Source organism: Labrus mixtus, chromosome 13 (assembly GCF_963584025.1).
Source record: "Labrus mixtus chromosome 13, fLabMix1.1, whole genome shotgun sequence".
NCBI classification, from domain to species: domain Eukaryota; kingdom Metazoa; phylum Chordata; class Actinopteri; order Labriformes; family Labridae; genus Labrus; species Labrus mixtus.
Window position 1 is genome coordinate 25,018,404 of NC_083624.1, and position 22,557 is coordinate 25,040,960.

General features: G+C 40.5%; 1 protein-coding gene across 2 annotated transcripts in view; it reads left to right on the forward strand.

Annotated features, from left to right (window-relative positions):
* tanc1b (tetratricopeptide repeat, ankyrin repeat and coiled-coil containing 1b) overlaps positions 1 to 22,557 on the forward strand; it is a 99,611-nt gene that overhangs the window by 74,684 nt on the left and 2,370 nt on the right. Inside the window, exons 10-26 of one of the 2 annotated variants that reach the window (XM_061054350.1) lie at positions 473 to 627; positions 4,587 to 4,818; positions 5,614 to 5,780; positions 7,330 to 7,937; positions 9,545 to 9,653; positions 9,914 to 10,036; positions 12,249 to 12,485; positions 12,617 to 12,802; positions 13,556 to 13,634; positions 18,962 to 19,095; positions 19,302 to 19,425; positions 19,560 to 19,735; positions 19,913 to 20,045; positions 20,700 to 20,729; positions 20,844 to 20,935; positions 21,507 to 21,653; positions 22,363 to 22,463. In XM_061054350.1, coding sequence (XP_060910333.1) covers positions 473 to 627; positions 4,587 to 4,818; positions 5,614 to 5,780; positions 7,330 to 7,937; positions 9,545 to 9,653; positions 9,914 to 10,036; positions 12,249 to 12,485; positions 12,617 to 12,802; positions 13,556 to 13,634; positions 18,962 to 19,095; positions 19,302 to 19,425; positions 19,560 to 19,735; positions 19,913 to 20,045; positions 20,700 to 20,729; positions 20,844 to 20,935; positions 21,507 to 21,653; positions 22,363 to 22,463 — 2,833 coding nt within the window. The remainder of the gene's footprint in view (positions 1 to 472; positions 628 to 4,586; positions 4,819 to 5,613; positions 5,781 to 7,329; positions 7,938 to 9,544; positions 9,654 to 9,913; positions 10,037 to 12,248; positions 12,486 to 12,616; positions 12,803 to 13,555; positions 13,635 to 18,961; positions 19,096 to 19,301; positions 19,426 to 19,559; positions 19,736 to 19,912; positions 20,046 to 20,699; positions 20,730 to 20,843; positions 20,936 to 21,506; positions 21,654 to 22,362; positions 22,464 to 22,557) is intronic. The other variant, XM_061054351.1, reaches the window with a different exon arrangement.

The following is a 22,557-nucleotide window of genomic DNA, read 5'->3' on the forward strand; positions in this document are numbered from 1 at the left end:
CGGTAGCACAGTAGTGCTAAGGTACTAATGTTTATGCTACCCTCGGACGGAGCCAGTGGCTGCATTCCCAATATGGTAAAAGAGGCGTGACATTTCCGAGAACCGTGCTGAGCAACTGACCAATTACGGCAGAGCCAACAGGCCGACCAATCAGATCAGACTTGGCCCACATGGGACTCTGAACGTGGGCACTTCAGAGCCTTAGAGAGAGAGTCAGAAGCGAGCCGGTGCATGGAGCGGCAGTACATGAAAACAGACACTTTTTTAAAACTTTAGCTATTGTGAACATACTTTAGTAGGTACATAGATTAAATATATGAACCCCAAAAATGGCATAATATGGGCTCTTTAAAATCTTAGCAACTGCTGTGAGTTACTCAAAACTGAATACAGCACAATCTACCTTGGAACCATGAAAGCAATTTTGCTTATGCATTATATGTGACAAAGAGTGTTCTTCTGTCTCTTCCAGATGGTGCAGGAGCAAACACAGAACTTCCTCTCAGCCAGCCACCACAGCCCACTCCACCTTCCAGTGCTACCAACACACTGAAGACCAACAGCTGCCCGGGGACGCCTGAGATACAGCGACATAGGGAGGAGGCCGTCAGACGCCTTGCTGCAAAGGTACGACTTTAGCCAAAGCATTCAAGAGAAATCACAGCATTAAAGGAACCTGAAACGGAAGGAAATTAAAGTCGCTCTCATCATAAGATATTCCTAAACTTTCATTAATATTTCAGTCAGACAATCACTTCAGTCACCTCAGAGACAAATTATTTACACAAATGCTTACTTATCTGCTTTCTATGGTTTACATCAGTTTCTATAAGAAGTCTACTTCAGGATGGTATTTGTATTGCATTTCCTCCTGTTTGTTCTTGATAGTCAGACTCTTTCTTATTCCAAAGATATTGTGGTGTGTAGAGTTGCTTTTAGTATGTATGAGATGCACTGCAGAAACCTGATACCGGCTCTGCTCAGTTGATTTATGTTGTTTGTATATGATTCATGGTTGTTTATGTTCATTTATTTGATATTCAGACGATGAAATATGGAGGGTCTTCAGCCATCTGCTGAGATAATGAAAGACAGCCCTGCCATTGGTCTTTGAGAGACCTTTAATATCACAGGCTTGTTTGATTTGAGAGGCAGTGTGCTTAGTTTAAGACTCGGCCATGAAACGCAAGTTCAATATTAATGTCCACAGCATCTGAGTGCTGCAGTCTGACTGTGAGAAAGAGGGAAGATAGAGAACTTGGGCTCAGGTCTTTAGCATGCCCTTTTAGCTCAAAGTTGGATGGCATTTGCATTGTGTAGCATGAGCATGGGAACAAACTACAGATATTGCCTGAATTGTTGTACTAAATAGCACACTTTCTCATGCATTGCAGTCTGACATTTACTTCAGATCAGCTGTCTTCAGAAGTTCAGATATTTTAGCTCTTTAGCTCATTAATATGGTTCATTCATTAATGATTGTTGTTGTTATTAGTAGAAACGTTTCAATAAAACATTTGTAACATTTAGTTGTAAAACAGAATTAGGGTGCCAAGTAACAAATGGAGTACTAATTATTATGAGTGCACATTTGGGCATATTTTAGTTTCATCACATACTTTGAACCATTTGGCTGTTTTTCTGTTCTCTAATTTCTCATGTAGAGCAAAAACAAAAACCTTAAAATCAAGCTTCAGTATAACTGCCAGGTAAAACAGGCAAACTGGCACTAACCAACATAAAACAGTTGAAACACGTCAGCATTTCAATCAGCAACCCTGTCATCATTATTGTTTACACTTTTGTATGATGGAGTTGGCACTGAAGACACAAACAGGTCCATAATTCTGAAGCAGTTTCTCCAATTATAATCCAAATTGTCAGCACTGTCCTTGTTTGAGTGTTCTCTACTTAATGCTGTTTTTGGCTCTTGGAATTTCTGCTTTAAGCTGTTTTTTTGGTTATCTAATTATTAGCTCCACTTTTTGCGATGTTCTTTGTCAATTAGCTAATTGACTATGACAGACAGCATGTTTTGTTTATACATCAGCAGAAGTCATCTGAAACTTTCTAATGTTACATTTTACAGCCTGCTCGGTGTTTTGAAAAGATACTGTGTTAGTTTTGGATTCTCATTGCCACCCCTTTGAGCACCTTTGTGATGATGGGTTGTTAGCTCCTGTGATGGGGGACACTACTGTCTAATGGGGTTGTTGTCATTGATCCTGTTTGTGTCCTCGTTTATTAAATATGTGTATCTTTTATGTGGGTTTAATACTTTTTCCTGCCTCCTTGTTAGTGAGATGGGCACAAGACAACTGAGTGTGACTTTAGTGGTTTGCATAGCACTACCACTGGGAACACTAAAGTTTGTGCACCTAGCAGCTGACTTTATGCCACTGAGACTCATCTAAATGTCCATGAAGCCCGAGCAAAATCCCTCAAGCCAATTATTGTGTAAAGTGTTTCCAACAGACGCCCTCCCAGGGGCTCTGTTCCTGTGATGTGTGAATACTGATGCAACACCGAGCAGCTTCTGTCAAATTCTGTCAGTTCTTTTTAATCATTTTTAATCAAGCCTTCTCATAACAGGGACACTGAGGCCATTTCATTTAATAGTTTATTGCAAGATTTTATGTCGTACCCATATGACAGGGATGAGCTTTTAGGCTTTTGCTCCTCAACATTTAATTCATTGTTGAACCAATAGATGAAGTACTGCAGGTGCACTGCAGAATATTGCATCATCATTTTTGAGATTCTTAATGCTCACTGAGGAGTCTACAGACGTGCACACTATCACTGCAGTGTCTTTGTCAGGCACCTATCCAAATGTATTATTTATCACATAGAGCAGTTCACTCTGATGTACTGTTTTTTTTGAGTGTAATGTTTCCCAAACAAAGCCTTCAATTTGTGTGACATTAAACACCCCCATGAAGCAAGTGTCACAGGCTCTGTTGTCTACCGGACTATTGTGTTCTTTCACACATCACATCCCTGTTTGTTCTGTAACTAAACTAATATCGTACATTTTCAGTTGAGCCGTAAAGGCTTACAAAGGACATAAAAATCGCAGCCAACCAAACTCCCCACTGCAGTGTTATATATTTCATTTGAAGGATATATGAATCAGTTACTGCATATTTATTTTATTTTAATTTAGCTCCAGTTCTAACACTTAGGTTTTTCTTTGATTATATATAGAGAACAATCTAAAACCATAACATTTTGTGGCAATACTTGGCTTTTGCAATCAGTATAAGGTGCTAGGATTCAGCCAGATAATATACTGACTGACTGACTGCCTTCCTGAGACAATTTCATATTAGTTTTGCAGAGGCTCATGTTCATTTTGCAGAGCCTTGTGTTAGTTTTGCAGAGCCTCATGTTAGTTTTGCAGAGCCTCTTATTATTTTGTTGCTTTGAAAAGAGTTTTGTGTGGAGACATCTTGTTGAAAAATACAATATACAAGCCTCTACCTCTGGCTTTTGTTTCACATAAACTGCACTCACTCTTATGACTCACGGACTTCTCTTTGAGCACAGCCGTCATGAAGCTTTAGATTGTTGTAGAAGGTTTATTTCTACAACAGTGGAAGGGGAATGCGATTTAATTATCTGGCAATTTAACACCCACATATGAGCCTAAAACTATTGTGCTAGCTCCCACATGTAAAGCAATAACATTATGACTTGATATAAGACCTACCCAATACGTGTGTTGCATTGTTGTTTCCCAAATCTTCAAGTGTGAAGGCAAGTGTGCCTGCAGCTGCATGCACATTCACGTGCCTGCTGCATTTTAACAGGAATGATTTGAGTCACATATCACATATAGAGAGTCTGAACTTTTTGCAGCTAGGAAGGTTATGGAAGACAAATTTACTCTCTGTGGTTTATTTTACTCTATAACAGTTTGAGGAATTTTAAATACGATTTCTGAAGGTATAATTTTGGAGAAAGTAGGCTTTAGTAACTTTTCCAGAAGCTGGTCATCGTTGTTGATGCACGATGCAGCATCCTGCAGAGGAACAGGTCTCCTGCTCCTGCTGCACCTTTAAGTGTGTCAGCTCCTCCAGGTTGGACTGTAATTAGAACAGAGCCAAACATCCCCAGGGCATCTCTCTTTCCTTCTTCATCCCTGTCCCTTCTTTTACCTTCTAAATCAGACCTTATCTGAGCACTGCAACACCCCGTTCACACACACGGACACACATCACACAAGATCCTTCTTTTAGTCCTCCAACTGGGATCTACCTTCTCCTTTTTATAGTAGAGTTTATCTGAGGTGGTCAGCCATCGCCAATGTTTGGACAAATTCAATGTTCTCTACTTGATCAAGGGATAAAATGTAGATCTATAGGGATATGAATATAAAAAGGCATCAGATACAGAACTGTAAAATGGAACAGAGTTTGTTTTTTGTCAAGAAAGGCTGTTGGCATTTAGCAGATACTTTGAGGTTACTGAATGTTCCCTACTTTGCATTTCTTTCATTGCTAGAGACAAACTAGTTAACACAATGGAAATGTTACTTTTTTAAATTATTTTAAACTCTGACATAACTCTCCTCTGTGTTTTAGGTGGCTGCATACCATTACTGCCAGGCAGATAACACGTACACTTGCCTGGTACCAGAGTTTGTACATAGTATTGCTGCCCTGCTGTGCAGAGCACACCAACTCAGTGCGTACCGGGAGCTGCTGTTGAAAGAGCCAAATCTACAGAGCATGCTCAGTCTGCGCTCCTGTGTGCAGGACCCCATGGCTGCTTTTCGGAGGGGGGTCCTTGAGCCACTGGTCAACCTGCGTAAAGGTAAAGCAACATTGAATGAAACTTAATAGTTGAAGACTTCCTCTGTTGTGCTTGAAACAGAAAAAAATCTTATTTTTTTAACATTAAAAAGTTGCTTGTCATTCACTGTACTCGTGTAACATGATATGGGAAAAGTTTTACTAATGGCAAAGCACTTATCCTACTGTAGCTATAGGTACTGACAGACATACGTATCATTACTACATGACTTAAATGAAAATAATAAACTAATTTATTCTACATAAAAACACAGTGTTAATAAATATATCTATGACCCACCTAATAAGATTTGATAAACCAAGTAGAGATCTATAATAGCATCAGAATCAGTGTAATTTTTGTAACCCTACCTGCTTCAAAACGTGTCCTCTTCTTCCCTTTTCCTTTAGTTTAGGCTGCTTGAGTTGCTTCTGGCAAAAGACTCAACAGGCTAACTGTTATGCGATGATCAAATTTAAATTAAGTATTTATTTGATTTGCTGTGCCATAAAGAAAGACTTTATCCTAGGGAAGTCCTAGAATACTTTATATGTTTGATCAAATACATAAAAAGGAATCCTCTGCGAGATGAAAGTATTACCTGCTTTTCTTTTCAGAGCAAGTGTACCTCGACATTTTTGTTGAGAGTTAAGTGAGCACTGGCTGTGTAGTTAGGGATTCTAGGTTAAGGTCCTTTAAAAAGGCTTTAGTAAGAGTATATAAACAAAGCTGTCTACATACCCACTACAAGAATACTCACTTTAGTCAGTGTTGTCATGTAATCTATCTCACTGCAAACGTTGTGTGTGTTTCTAGAGAGGAAGATTCCTGAGGAGGACCACATCATCTTGATAGACGGGCTGAACGAAGCTGAGTTCCATAAACCTGACTACGGAGACACCATTGCCTCCTTCATCACGAAGATCATTACCAAGTTCCCACCCTGGCTTAAACTAGTGGTCACTGTCCGGGTCAATTTACTGGTGAGGAAGACTTCAGTATCATGAGCTGCCATCAGCCTATAGATTCTGACAATCTTAAAAGTTAAATGGTTTTCCCGATCTGCTCCAACTTGTCATTCTCTGCTCTCTGCAGTCATTTTACAAGGAAGTGTATGTGACCCCAGAATCAGAACTGCATGACAGTATAGAAGCAGTCAGTCACTTTGAGCTGACTAGCTTACAGCAAAAGTGACACCAGGGTGACTAGTTACAGAGATGTGCTCAGCTGGGGGTTGAACTCACACTGTGGATAGCTGGTGGTTTGACATGCCTGTAGTATCACACAACAGTAGCTTTTCTTTGCTGGACAAACTGTGAGCCTGGGATGATAATGTGAAAGCTGACTGACATCCAAGATTCAGTTGTTAATGCTCTGGCAGAAGCAATGTGGAGGTAGTGACCATCAGTATGCAATACTCAAACCAAATTCATTTGTTTGATCCTGCAACTGTGAGGCAGGATTATCATTCAGTTCATGCTGAGGTTCTCTGGATGGGCTAAATCAATACATAACTATGTAACTGTGACATTTTGTATTCTGCCTTTATATATTCACCTATATTTATTCATCAGGATAAGTCGAAAGCGTTGCAAGGTTTTTTTTTCGGATGTCGCAGTTGACTGCAAAAAATGCAATTTGCTGAAAACATTCCTGTCAAATGTCTGACTGACACATGGAATTCATGTCCGAGTTAGTAGCAGATAACTAGGATGAAACACTCAAAGGAAGCCATGAAACACTACTGCTCACTTTGCTATCCTAGCATCATATCTGTGCATGCAAGCGTTATTAAAGTGTCACAGTTTTGTTTTGCACTTTGTGCAAACAAATAGGATTTCACCCTGGAGGACAGGTCTTCAAGATATCAGCCTTTGCTTGCTAGACTAATATCTGGTGTATCTATGAGGTGTTGCTAGCACTTCATCCACCTCTGGGATTAGGATCAGTGACTCTGTGCATGTGTGGATACGTGTGTGCGTGTGTGTTTACTGTACCTTTTCATGATGAAGAAGAGAAAAGTGTTATCTCCCTGAGGCAATGTTTCTTTAGCCTCAGACAGGCAAAGGATTGGAGGATTAAGGTGCATTGATTTCTCCAAGCCACAGGACATAGATTGAAATGTGAGCTCAGGTTCAGACCTTTGCTAGAAGTGTTTCTCCCCACCATCCCATCCGCCCCCTGCCTCTTAATACTCACTTCTCCAGTCCTGTATTTGTCATAGCCACGTTTCCGACAGTTACTGTCTGCTTTGGCCTGATAGATGTGCATGTTTGCTCCCCTATCATTCAAAAAGAGTTTTAATAGTAAACACAGGAGAAAAGGAAACATGCTTTTGAATAAGAAATGCAGTCAGCAACAGCTCTCCTATGTGTCTGTTGCTGTGATAAGTAATACAATTTATTTTGAGACACTAGCTAGAAAATAACTTATTGTCATTCAGGTGTCGAGATGCAACATGCATCACTGTATGAATCCTGAAATATCATTTTTTAATGTGTCATTGACGGTCTTTACTTGTCTTTTCTGTAGGAGATCACCAGCCTTTTGTCCTTCTCCAAGATCTCCCTTGATGACTTTACAGACAACAAAGAGATAAGCAACGACCTCAACGCTTACATCCAGTACCGTATCAATGGCAGCAAGGATATCATGAACAACATAAGCCTGAATGGCAAGGCTGACCCTATCACAGTAGGCAAGCTCAGCAGCCACCTGATCTCACGCAGCCAGGGCTCCTACCTGTACCTGAAACTGACCCTGGATCTGTTTGAGAGAGGACACCTGGTGATTAAAAGCGCCAGCTACAAAGTGGTCCCCGTCTCTCTGGCTGAGCTCTACCAGCTACAGTGCAATATGAAGTTCATGACCAATTCAGCCTTCGAGCGCTCACTGCCAATCCTCAATGTGGCGCTCGCCTCACTGCACCCCATGACTGACGAACAGCTGTTCCACGCCATCAACGCCGGCTTCATGCAAGGGGAGCTGCCATGGGAGGACTTCACACAACGCATGGAGTTGCTCTCATGCTTCCTCATCAAACGCAGGGACAAGACGCGCATGTTCTGTCACCCCTCCTTCAGGGAGTGGTTGGTGTGGCGAGCTGACGGAGAGAGTACGGACTTCCTCTGTGACCCCAGGTTAGTCCTCTGCTTTGTAAGCAAATGCAGTAACTCAGCATCTCTCCCTTTAGGAATGTTTGCTACTAATCCAGTTATAAAGAGTCTCAGATGCATCTAGACAGTGATTTTGCAACACATTCAAATTAGAATTCAAAAATCTGTAGAAAAGAACAAATCAAGCTTTGATGATGATAAAATATTTGTTCTTTGAGTGCCAACAATATCTCACTCACATGTTTAATAATCAACCATTAATTATTACTTTCAGAGTGGTTCTGAATTGAGTTGTTAATAGTATGTGAGTCACTGCCATCACTATGCATGAGAAGTAAACATGAGAGACGGCAAGTAGAATGTCCTCATCAAAATGTGCAGCATGACGCACGTCTGAGTCACAGAGGAAATTGAGTCTGAGATGTTCCAGGTATTTGTCTAAATCAGAAGGACCCACTATTTATAATACCGTGGCTAATGCCGTGCATTCCATCTTTTTATTTTGTTACTAGCAAACAATTCACAAGGACACTACTTAAATACACAGATCCCTGCGTCAGATGGATTAAATTAATTTCCATTAAAAAACAGAAGGTAACAAATAAGTCTCTAGCTGGATTTCTGCAGAATATAAAAGAAAAGCTTCATGTCACATTAAATATATTCATAATTTATTTAGCAAAAGTCATAGATGTAGAAAATATATTAGAAATTTACCTTTCAATCAGTCATCTGGAAAATAATGTTTCAAAACTGTTTTCACCTTTCTTCTTTCTTTTTGAAATAATATAAGCTTAATGTATGCACATATGTGAAGCCAGCATTTTATTCCACTTGAGTTGGAATGAATTTTCAGGAGTTTAATCTGTAGAAAAATTATCATTGTTCTCCTCTGTGCCCTTCTTGCCCTGTGAGACAGGCTTATCTGCTTTAGTGGTGCTACCTAATTGTAATTCTGGAGCCCTCACTCACCCACATCACAGGCTTCACTCATTCAAACTTAATAAATTGGATGATGTCATCCTGTTGCTCATCAGTATCACCTCTGCGCACACAGCAGTGTCTTTTAAATGGACCCAAGCCTAGCTTCATATTCTGGTCATTCACAGCCCTCCAACTCTGTCATTAAAAAAAAACAAAGGCTCAGAGTCTGGCACAGGGAATGCACATGCACACAAAAGCCTGCTGCACTGCCTCTCTGTTTGTGTCTGGGCACGACGAGAGAGAATTTATAAGGCAGATCAAAGTGATCTGCAATCATGCATGTCCTTTTAATGAATTCTGCATTAATTAACAGCTGAGTGTCTGAGTGGAGAAGGAAGGGAACCTAGGGGTTTAACACTATTCCCCACCCTTCAGTGGGGCATTGCTCAGCATTTTACAACATCTTATGTACACAAGCACAGAATAAAAGCTTCACTATGACAATGCCAAGGTGCATTCATGAGTTTTATGATGAGACCAGAGGATAAACACTGAATGCATCATTAGAGTCTACCCTGAGGTGGAAACCTTTTATGAACATGAAGTTTTACACAACAACTTCTGTCTACTAGTCTATTGTTTTCACTCTATTTGTTACCTATTTTGTTTTGCATCTGAGTATCCTCTTCGTTGTTTCCTAACCTCAGGACGGGCCATGCTCTTATGGCCTTCATGCTCTCCCGCCAAGAGGGGAAACTCAATCGTCAGCAGACCATGGAACTGGGACATCACATCCTCAAAGCACACATCTTCAAGGTACAACTTGGGAAACATAAACATGCTCTCTACATTTATCTTAGTTTGAATCTATCACAGATGTCCATGTTGTTCTCTCTGTGTTATGAATGTATCGTGTGAGCTTAGTTCACCCAAGGATAAGCTATGAGATGTGAAGAGAAGCGCTGACAGCTTGTGCGTCTCAGGTTCAGTGACTTGACGTATGTATGTTTTTTCGCATTCATGTATGCATTGGTTTGTGTATTTCTGTGTGTGTGTGTGTGTGTGTGTGGATGCAGGGCCTGAGTAAGAAAACAGGTGTGTCATCCAGTGTGCTGCAGGCTCTGTGGATAAGCTGCAGTGCCGACGGCCTTTCTGCAGCCCTGGCCTCCCTGAGGAATCTTTACACACCAAACGTCAAGGTAAATATGCTTGCCAGCTTTTGTGCGTCACATGACCTTAAATTGGGGAAAACCGGGGCCCGACTGATATGGGTTTTTGGGTCCTATACCAATATCAATATTAGGTAGAGAAACAAATCTGATACAGATCTTTCTAATATCTATCTTCAATCTGTCGAGATAGACGGATATAGATATACACATTTATTGTGTTGATCCCTCAAATGAAGTTATCAAACACTTGTGGAGAAGATAGAAAATGAAAAGATGATCACTCAACTGGAAAGTAACTGCGCACACGTGGTTCCAGCCATTCATTCAATCCACGGCCATAATTTATCTTTAGGTTTGGAGTTTAATCCTTCACCTCAAATATGTCAAATTTTTTTCCAGTCTAATTTCATAAATCCTTTATAAATTGTTATTTCCCTCATTATTCACAAACATTTATTATCCACAGCACCCTATATTTGACATTTCACACAGTATGTCTTATTTCTCGTTATAGTCATTCAGCGTTTATTTGAAGACGAGGAAGAGAAAAGACAGTATTTGAAAAAGACACACACTCACAGATTGCATCTTTGGCAGATTCTCATATCATGTATTAATTGTAGCTGAGTCATCTCTCCAGACTAAAATAGTCAGTTGCTCATTTTGCACAGTGATTAGGCAATAATTTATCAGATATTGCCTAGGGATATTAATATTTTGTATGAGCAACACGGAAAATGAAAAATGATTGCAGGAAATTGGAAAGTAGATATTGATGAAGTGTGTGCCATGATGAGTAAAATAGGAAACACGTTGAGTTAACAGGTCAGCACAGATGAATGGGGGACAGAAATGTATTTTTGTTTTAGTTGAGTATAAATTATTTAACTCTTTTTTAATTCAGATATTCAGTCAGACATTTGACTCTTGATTTGTTTTTGTTTGAGCTCCATGTTGGGAGATTAACTTTTCATGTCGCTTGTTTGTCAACCACCAGTCCAAGTTAAGTCAGCTTTAGTGTCTATTGAATGTTTTGTGGGGGAGAACATCATCAACCCTCCCTGGAAAGGCAATTATGTTGACACCAAATTATCCTACATTGTTCCTGATCCTCATTCTTTATCTGTGTGTGTTTTATTTTGTGCAAGTGTAAGTTAACTTGTGGACATTTGCAGAATGACCTTGTTATGTCCTCCGAGGAAAACAGCTGTTAATTTATTTCACAGTGAATCCAACAAATAACAGAGAATTTCATTTTCTGTTGTGCCGTGCTCATTTGGCACTGTGGTTCAGTTTGACCAGCCATTTATTATTGATTTCCTCATCGTGGAAGAGAATAACTCGCCTAATAATTGCATTCAGTAGAATGTGACCACTTCATTTGGTTTCTGACCTTTTGCTTGATAGAAAAATCTCCAGAGTAGGCTGAAGCAACACGAGCATTTGCACTGAAATGAGCTAGAAGAGGAAAATGAAGTGTATCTCAGATTCTGCTGCTGTTTAAATTACTCATTGGTCACGGTGTCCACAAATCCTTGAACCCATGTACTGGAAAAGTTTGTTTTTGCTCCACATTTTGTTGAACAAACTTGTTGTCTGTTACTTCATTTTAAACTCTAGTCAAGATATTACAATCCTTTCTTATATATCTGTGAAGGTAATCACATAATTAAAAAAAGGGCGAAGAGCCACAAGTGATTCACATGATCCTCCTGGTTAATACTATAAAGAATTATCTAATATCCATTATTCTGTCATCTTGATTTTCCATTTTGTCATTCTAAAAGTTTAGTCTATTCTGTGCATAGGACATGTTGCATTTTTGTCCATCCTTTCAGGGATACTTTCTCTATTTTCCCATTTTTAGGGGGGGGGGTTTACCACCTTCCAGATTCAGGGTGTTGCTTACGAAACACATCATAAAGCACCTTGTATCATTTGTCATGTTGATATTTGGCTATATAAATATAATTGATTAATAAAGGGAACTTTTTCATTTGGATATAACAGCATGGCATCATGTTGATGTCTTTTTTTCCACACTCATTTTTGCCGTGACATCAATCTTAAGATCAGATGAAAGAAAATATAAAAAGGCATCTTTTACAGTGTTATATAAGAGGGCTTATGAAAATAATAAAAACAGTTGTTTACTGATCACGCAAGCTCACAGATGGCACTACTTTGATAACATGTTTCCAAACCATCTGGATCACTTTGCATTTCTTTTGTACATCAGGTGAGCCGGCTGCTGATGCTGGGCGGGGCAAACGTCAATTACCGCACCGAGGTGTTAAACAACGCTCCAGTACTCTGTGTCCAGTGTCACCTTGGCCACCTGGAAATCGCCTCTCTGCTGCTCGAGTATGGGGCTAGCGTTGACGTGGTGTCTGAAAACGGCATGAGCCCACTTTGCTTTTCAGCTGCTGCGGGACACTTGAGTCTGGTCATGCTGCTCTGCAAGAGAGGTGCTACGGTGAGGAGTTACAGACATTTCTTACCTCCTTTGTGCTAAACGTAGTGCAAAGTCATGTTTCCCTGCACATGTGTTGGATACATTTTCCATGTTTTGGTGCATGAAAACTTACCTGATTGTATTTCCTCCAGGTTGATCATGTAGATAAGAGTGGTCAGTGTGCGCTGGTCCATGCTGCGCTCAGAGGACACCCAGAGATTATCCAGTACCTGCTGGAGCTAGAGTGGAGTGCTGAGGGGCAGCAGCAGGACTGCGCTCTGAAGAACAAAGCTCTGCAGCAGGCTTTAATAGCAGCCTCCAGCATGGGACACACACAGGTACCAATAACACAGATATTTTTGCACACAGCCAACCTTATAGCAGTAGTTCTGTTACACCTGAAAACGTGACATAATGAGTGAACCTGAGGGTATAATAAAGACACTCATGAGGTTATGTTATTTTTATGAATCTTTTCCTCACTCAGTTTCCTACAAGAATAAGAAACTGAGGTTTGCAAATTTTCACTCCACATTAAATACAAAACAAACATTTTTCCATGTGAGTTTTCTAAACCATCCTCCATCGACAGCTTTAGAGAATAGAGGTCACAACAGGTAAAGTGTGAACACATCTTCTCTCTGGTGTCGATGACTTAAAATTCTAAAAGTTACTCGGCCTTGTAATCTCAGAAAGAAGGATTTGGGGATCGATCCCAGCGCAGCGCCTTTGGCTGCCCAGGTACAACGCAGGCTCAAGGTTTATTTTGGCTTCCGCAGTAGTTGGAATGGGATCCAGAGACCCAGCTTGGAATAACAGATCTGGGCCAGGCTCGGCTATCCACATTTTGAAGGAGACCCCTTTAAAGTCAGATAATAAATCAGCTTGGACTCACATAACCTCAGACAGAAGCGGAGGGGGCCATAGTCTAGTCTGATGTGATTAATTCATAATATTGTGCTCAGAAAGCAGAACACAATTTCTTTCGTTATCCTCTTTGAAAACGACGTGTGTTGTATATGCTCTTGGAGGTTTATTTGATATCTTATGCTGAAATAGTATGCCATTAATCTAAGTTTCTTTTTTGGCAGGTTGTGAGAGGCTTGCTGGCATTGAATAATGAGCATGCTGTGCAAATTGATAGCCACGACACTCTGTGGGGAGAGACAGGTATGTTTTCATCCATCTTTCTGCATTACGTTGCTCCCTGGTATCATCACTTGCTGTTTTTTTTTTTTGCATTCTGGACCTCACTGCTGTGATTGCACGCTACAGCTGAAGGTCTTGTATCTCTCGTCTGCACAGCAAAGCTCTCTGTTTGATGTAGAGGTCACTCAACCCCAATGCCTGTGCTTTTTTATGGCTGCGCCAAGTTTTCCTGGGATGTACTTTCTGCTAAAAGCATTACTTATTGTGGGTCATGTGTGTTTCTACTTAGAGTTTGGAAAACACAGCATTTCCTCTGAAAAGGAGATTTTCCAACATGCTGATAGACGTCAGCTTCATTTCTTTTCGTGCTCTTTGTTAAGAAACAGTTTGAAGTTACTTAAATATCTCCTGCATACATCTCAGCTCACATTGAAGTTTAGCAGGCATGGAGAATTATCGTCGCTGTCATCTTTGTTTGTAGTCTTATTTTAATCAATATATTCAGTTGTTGATTTTAGTTGAATCAGTGTTTCTTCTGAGAAGGTTTTCAGGATACTCTTAAGGATTGGCTTCTGCCTGATTAAAGGAAAGTGATGGCAGTAAGTATGAAACAGAGTTTGCTTGTCAGGAATAGATGATGTAGACGGTGGCTGTTGTTACTGGCCTCTTTAAACCATTTGAGATCTTTGGAGTAAATGATACAAAAAGCAGGACACGTCTGTACACATGAAGAGGTGACGCATGAATGTAGCTTTCCATTCAAGTCCTTTTCCATGTGCTCAGTGAAGAAAATGAATAACAGAAACGCTTCTTCTTATTGTAACCAGTTAAAGTGCTAAAAATACTGCTGCTTCATTTTGTAAGTATCAGGCGCATCATGCTGCGTTCGAGTTTCAGTTTTCTCGCCTGATGTGTCGGACTCTTTTGAAACGTCTCTTATCTTCAATCTGAGCTTTTGCTTTGAGTCTTTCCTGATCCAGAGGCTATAAATGTTCAAATTGCATCCCCTTCCTCTTTGACAACATCATCTGATGCTTTTATTTTTTTGCACAGAATCACACCAAAATACATTTTTACATAATAAGATTTGTAATAATAGTCTCTTTGTGTCTGTGAGGCAGCTGGAATTTGCACTCAAAGTTTGGTGCTTCAGGAATGTAGGTCAGCCTATTAGTGGAGAGGCGGTCCACAGTGTGGTTAACTTGTGTCCTGCTAAACCACTGCAGGACTTCACACTCATTGCAGTCCTGGGACAAAGAGTTGTCTCTGAAATATTCCTGCATGGAGTTGCTGTTCTGTTTTTCTTCTCATATGACCAGAATCTGTATTGAGCTGCAAACTAAAAAACCTGCTTTCTTGTTATTGGAAACATAATACATTTATCCAAAGCTTTACACCTTATAACTTGGTTACTTTGGACATGACTACTGCTGAGAATCATAGTTATCACACTTTCATTAACATTAGAGCTCCCTGTGCTGCAGTATGTCCTCCTCAGCTCCATTTACAAATGTGATGCTACATCACCCTCCTGATCAGTCTTCTACAATGAAGTATAAAGTCACAGGTAGTACCGGTAATAGAAAAGGTGCTGAGCGCCTCAACTGACCTGAAACCGAATGACTCCCAAGCCTTTGACATGACCAGGTATTCCATGTTTTTGCACCCACCTGCTTATCTGCTGTCAGGGGAAATAAGTTTGTATAAAGAACAAATGAATGACATAACAGTTTTTTTGTACACTAATTCATATCATGATTGAAAAACAAAATAGTGTTGTACTGGATTAGTGATGAAGATGAAGCATTGTAGGAGTGTTGAAGCTGACAGTAATGACCATCTTTGTTGTTGCTGGATGGAAACAGCAGAAATGAGAGATATATTACATTTCAGTTTCACCTCAAATCCCCTCTCTGCCATTTAGCGTGCAGATTTAATAATCCAAACTGGTAGCTGATCTGATTCAGAGAAAACAGACAAAGCTCATGAGTTATCCCCCTCAGAACTGGCCGCTCATGGCTGCCTCTGAAACAATTCTTAGATAACAACCTGTTTCTGTGGAAATGCATTTCATGTTTAAAATTCATCACAATATGACTTGTCTGTGCAAACAGGCCCAGTGTGTCCGTTGTTCAAATAGAGATGGATTGGACGCACATCTTAGCAGGCTCAAGCTACTAAAATCCCTTGTTAGGATGCAAAACTCTTCCTCGTTATGCAAAGAAAGGTGATTTATCAGCACAGAGAGGTTCTCGTTGTGACAAACACACAGCAGAAGAAGTGGCTCAATGTAGAGACCAACGTGGTCTTATGTTGCACTACAATAATCTTTAGTAAATCTTTTAATGATAGATGTTGTTTCTATCCCATGGTGTAAAAGGAGGATAGGCCAATCTCTATCATTGTATGAGGCAAAAATAAAAAAACATAACTTAAAAAAAAAAGCTGAAGCCAAGTGTTCCTTCTGTTAAGTGTTTATATTATTCATGTCAGCTGTTGTCGTTGCTAAAATTCATTTAAATGGCACGGTATTAATTTTAATGCATTAAAAAGAAACACTTTTGGAACAGAACATTTATTCCTCATGGTTTACTTGTATATGTGTTGGGCTCGTGTGCTCCTGCTGAAACACATTTTATTCCATACTCCACAACAAGATAGGGAAAGATAGCTGCCAATTACTCTCACCTGTAAGAATGTCTTAAATACCTTTTGAGATGGTTCTTTATACATACTAAGATTGCAAGTGTTGGTGCTGTATGGTCAGAGCACGGTGTGAGGTAACAGGCAGCTATTTGTGGCTCTGCTCTGGAGCCTGGGGAAAAGATGCTTTTTATTCTTACATCAAGTGACAAACACCTGCTTTTAAAGTGTGTGCTCTAAAAGCACCTCAGTGTTTACTGCTTTCTGATCGGCAAATTCATCTCCATTAGCTTTATTTATGAGCAAGATTCTTCAGGCCAACTATCATGCATGTAACAGACAGATATCCTATAAATAAAGACATGCATGTAAACAAATGTTCTAGCAGACACTTTATTAACTACAGGAAATGTGGCTCAAATTCCTTTCCTCCTAGTGGAGCAGTTAAATGAAGAATAAACTTTTAGGCCATTGAATTAAAAATGTTGTGCACAGATGTGGAGGCAAAGCAGAGTATGCTCAGTAGAAATGCATTTCTTATGTAATTGAGCATCTGCTAAGTCCCCAGGCAAAGCAAACTTGTAATTTTACAAATAGCAATCAATGGTTGTGCTGCCTTTTAAACGGCCTCCAACAGGACTAACATGAATGAATTGTATGCAGAACTATGTGACTAAGTACTGTAGCATAAGAAATCATAGCAAAGCCAAAGATTACAAACTTTGGTTACACAATCTTCAAAGTGTTCTTGGTGGTAGAAAGTTTCAGGTTGGTTAATCTGCAAAGCTTTGGCTTTAATGCAATGTCACAACCTCTTGGTGGTGTGTCTCCAGCCTGGCGTTGAAGTGATGCTTGATAAGGACATAATTATGTGTTTGCTTTGTAAATCTGTTTATCAGACAGTGATTTAGAGCTTCCTGCTAAAACACTGACAAAGTCGTTTTAGGTGGGCTAGGAGAGCAGGCACAGCAGATTTGATACATGGCTGATAAATAGCTTAGAAATATTATATATCATAGAGCCAAGACTTTATTAATAGAAACTAAAGCGATGTAGAAAATGGATCTCTTTCTCTGGAGAGCAGCATTGCTGAAATGTTTGAGTGTTGACTGAAAAGTTACATGGTAATAAATCAATTTGGCCCAAGGATGAGGGACCAGCACTCCATATGCAGATCTTCTAAGAATAAAATGAGTTGTGTAAAAACTCCATCAACAACAACAGTACACATGTTGATACCGTTACAGATGTCACCATCCACCAGCACAGGTGCTACTGATGTTGCTCCCCGGAGCACAAACTGAGCCTAAGTTTAGCTGTGTGTTCTCATTGTCTTTACTTTGCTGGGTGTAAGGATATCCATATTTAGAGCAGATGGAGGGTGGGGCTGTTTGGCTCTGATGACTGTTTATCCAGATGGATGATGTCAGTCAGATACTGAGGCTCAGCAGCACCTTAAATCTCTGAGGTGACTGTGAGAGCAGAGCTGCTCTGCTTCTTACGCTGGATCTCACTTTGTTTTGACAACCAGCGCTCATTTAAGACCGGCCCATCTGCTGCTTTATATACCAGCAGCCGCTGATAAACTGTGAGCGTCGAACATTTAAAGACGCCGTCTTTGTTTTCTTCACAGACTGAAATACCATCACCAATTCATACTTGTTTGTTTCTTTTTCTTTTGATAAAAATGAATTAGACACGGTTAAATCCTGCTCATCCCGGTCTGACAAAGACACAAAATATAAACAAGGATGGGTGTTTAATGGGATTGTTTGACTTTGTTGTCTAATGTTTGTCTGCCGATGCATAAAATGTCTGAATCTCTCTGAGAAAGGCCAGGGGAGCTTGAGGCAGGATTTTAATGAGTTTAATAAGCATTACATAATTGTCTGTTTTGAAACTCAATTAGCACCTACATTTCTCTGCTTATCTTTGCTCTGTGAAGGATTTATGGATTGTAAACACTGTTTATATACCAGCCATTAATTTCCACTAACATATCCTAAAGACCCTTTCTGAATGTTTCTCATGGACAGCACAGGCCTCTGGGTGCTCTACATGTAATCAGGTTCTCTAGTACACAAATATAGTTTAAATTAATTAAGACAAATATATAGAAATATTTCCCCCATTATTGTAAAAATGTAAACAAATAATAGTTCAAAACCATACCATTAAGTGAAACGAGTTAGAGATACATTAGGGTGAGTTTGCACATGACTGCAACAATGTAGGTGTCTGATGTACACAAAAACAAGCACACACCAGTGTGTCATTTATTGAGTGTTGCTTGTCCACTAAGTCTATACATGGAAATGACTTATATTCTGCTTCAAGCCTTTCTAACAGTAAATTAGAATAAAATATCATTGTATGTTTTTTAGGCTGCTCTATTCTTTTGTGCTGCCAGTGTTTGGATAGACTTAATAGTAAGTGTGCATGGTGGTGCGCTACATTATAACTTGACAACCTCCAGAGACAGTGGGGGTCCCCAGTCTCTGACACCCTTATTTAGGGGGTCAGGAGCTGGAAAGTTTGGGAACCCAATCTCTAGTGATCTTTCTCTAGTGTCCTCTCCGACCAAGTCTTGCTTTGCTGCATACTTACCTTAATTTCTTTTTTCTGTTCAAATCTACATGAAGAATTCAAGCCTACATCAGCCCTAACATCAATGTGGGTTTTTTTCCCCTCTCACCTCTCTTCAGCTTTGACGGCAGCAGCAGGTCGAGGGAAGTTGGAAGTGTGCAGCTTCCTGTTGGAGCAGGGGGCGGTGGTGCAGCAGGTCAACAGGCGAGGGGTGTCTCCTCTTTTCTGTTCCGTCAGACAGGGACACTGGCAGGTAAGACATTCTGGATTGCCCCCCCAGCTCCACACCTTCATATTTTCTTATTCTAAATCTTCATACAGTGGGGGATATTTTATTTTTGTGCAGTATACTGTATATGTTCTTATCTACGAGCTGACTCTGATCTGTCTCCTGACACAGGGTCATGTTGAACTACACTGTTGTGTGAGCTCTGCTTCTGCTTGTTGTCTGTTCTCCAGATTGCAGAACTGCTGTTGCAGCACGGTGCTGACATCAACATCAGTGACAAGCAGGGCAGGACCCTTCTGATGGTGGCTGCCTGTGAGGGTCACTTGAGCACTGTAGAGTTTCTGCTTTCTAAAAGTGAGTGACACATCACCACCTCCAAACAGCCACCATTAACCTTGATCACCATGAAAGTAAAAGTTGCTCATTAGCTAGATTAAATTAACACGTTAATTCAAAGTGTTTACTTATTGTTGTTGTTTGTCTCAAAGGTGCATCTTTGATTTCGATGGACAAAGAGGGGCTCACACCCCTGAGCTGGGCATGTTTAAAAGGACATAAGAACGTTGTGCAGTTTTTGGTGGAGAAAGGTGCAGTCATAGACCACACGGACAAAAACGGACGGACTCCGCTGGACCTCGCTGCTTTCTATGGAGACGCAGAGATTGTAAGTGAAAAAAAGTTTGCATTTGCTGAAATGTCCCAACACACACAGACACCCCTGTCTTTGTTAGCCTTAACTGAGAGTCTCTGTTGAATTATTGAGCACATAATGTTGTGTGTTAGCCTGGCTCCTGGCTGACAACACACTGTTTATAGGTTTTAAACTGTTGCTGTCATGCAGGTCCAGTATTTGGTGGAGAGAGGAGCAGTGATAGAGCATGTGGACTTCAGTGGGATGAGGCCTCTGGACCGGGCCATAGGCTGTCGAAACACGTCGGTGGTGGTGACTCTGCTGAAGAAAGGGGCCAAGCTGGGTAAGCACATACAAAGAGCTATTTATTTTGTGTTAATATACTATTGTGTGCAGTTAGTGCTGTCAGTCAGACTGTAGAAGTGGTTGTCCTGAGGTCCCTTTAAGCAGCCCAAGGTCTGCAGATTTCCTTCACGTCTCAGTGAACACAGAGACTCTGCCATTTATTTTTACCACCGTTTTTGTCTTGCCTAATAGCTCATGGTGTATAAATATAAAACAAACTTTCATTTCACTCTCATTTTATGGAATGTCATGGAAAACTCTGTTTCTATCCCTGCTTCTCACTCATTCTGGTATTTCTGTGCATGTGCATGTCCTTCCTGTTCTCCCTCACATGCTTCTTTGCTAATTTAAGAATGTAACTTCTCACTTAAATGACATTCACAGAGCTATCTGCACGCCTTAACTGCAGTGCACTCTGCTGTCTAAGGCAAAAAAAAAGTAACAGCCAGAACATCTAACTTTTTCTTTCAGCACAGTTTAACAGTCTGCATGCATTTACAAGGGCATCTGAGGGACACATAATTGTGTACTGTCACACTTCACTCTGTGGCACATTTTCCTTTCACTACAGATGACTTCTCTCACTGTTGCATGACCTCTTTTCTCTTCACTCTTTCCCTCCTAACTCCCTCACTGCCTTCACTAAACTAAGGCCACAGAACGTCTCCTTACGATCGATCAGGTACAATCTTTAGGTAACTTTACCTTGTACCAATTTCCAGAGAATACACTGACTGTCTCTTGGCCCCATTTACAATAATGTTAACAAGCCAATTTGTTCATTCTGTCTCCACAGGAAATGCTGCTTGGGCCATGGCTACGTCAAAGCCTGATATACTCATCATCCTCCTGCAGAAGCTGATGGAGGAGGGGAATCTACTTTACAAGGTAAATGTGGAAAGAAAATAACATACTGTCAACTTAAAGAAGCAGTCTCTTGGGTTAATGCATAGTTCATTCAGCTTCACTTACCAACTGTGCTAACATACACACATGTAGCCTGAGTTACATTAGATGTTATCTTGGGGTTTTTTCTATATAAGGAAATCAAAAACTGATAAGATGGAAATGATTGCCATCTGTTTGTAGCTCAGCTAAAGGCAGAACATAAATAGATCTCTATGTTCTGCACCACTCACCAAAGCAGCCGTGATCGATGCCTGACATTTAACAGATTGAGTTTGTGGCAGAAAGGACAAACATGTCAGGTATCACGCGCGTGCGTGCGTGCGTGCGTGCGTGCGTGCGTGCGTGCGTGCGTGCGTGTGTGTGTGTGCGTGGGTGTGTGAGATTTTGATTTGAGCTTGCCTGTGTGTCGAATGTGTGATTGATGAGAAGAGAGGGGCTCAAGCAAAAGAAACAGCTCTTGTGGTTGAGTACCTTGCCTTGTTTCTCTCACCCAAATGATTCCTTCTGCTTCTTTCCCTCTCTGCTTGTTTGCCCTCCACGTGTCCTCCAGAAAGGGAAGATGAAAGAGGCGGCCCAGAGGTATCAGTACGCCCTGAGGAAGTTTCCTAGAGAAGGCTTTGGAGATGACCTGAAGGCATTTAAAGACCTCAGGGTCTCTCTGTATCTCAATCTCTCCCGCTGTCGCAGAAAAACCAACGTAAGCCTCTCTAGAGACACCCTACTTTCCTTTTCCTTTGTTCATCAGCCAGTGCTGTATTTTTAGCCTTTATCCTTTAATGGCTTTAAATAAGCCACTTCAGTCCCTAGACTTTTATTTGTCTGTGTAATGAATATCACGGGGCATCATTAAATTAATATTTACTGGGGGGGGACGACCTACTCTGTGAAGTATCTCCAATTGTTTTTAAATAGTTTTAGACAAAAAGCAAAATCTGTGACCGATGGTGAGAGCCTGTGTGGGCAGGAGGAGCATGTTAGTGTTCAGATGGCACCAGGCAGGAGGTGGAGAGAGAGCTGCATGCTACATGCAATATCGGCTCCTGAATGTGCCAGCCTGTCTGCTCACTTTAACTCTGCTGAGCAGTAGTGCATCTTTCTGTTCAGGTTTTTACCCAATGTTTTAACACAATGATGAATTAGTACTTAGTTACATAGTCATAGTTACTACTTGAGAAAGACAAGCTGTTGAACTCTCCAATGTCTGAATCATTGTCTCCGCATAGATGCTCTTCATCAAACTTTGTTCATAAAAGACTAATGACTTAACAACTCAACGTATTATTTCATACAGGGAGCATTATAGTTGAAGATGTTGGGTGGGTCAAATTTAGCCTTTGACAACATGGACAACATATGTATTTAAATGCTTGTTGAATCTGTGATTTATTTATGTACTGTGTTTGTAGGATTTTGGGATGGCTGAAGAGTTTGCTACAAAAGCACTGGAACTGAAACCCAAATCCTATGAGGCTTACTATGCCCGTGCAAGAGCTAAAAGAAGCAGCAGGTAAACTATTCAGCATAGCTTCAGATCAGCTACATTACTGTCGTTGTAATTGAGTACATTTTTGTGATCTGGATCTGTGTCTCTTCTTTACGTC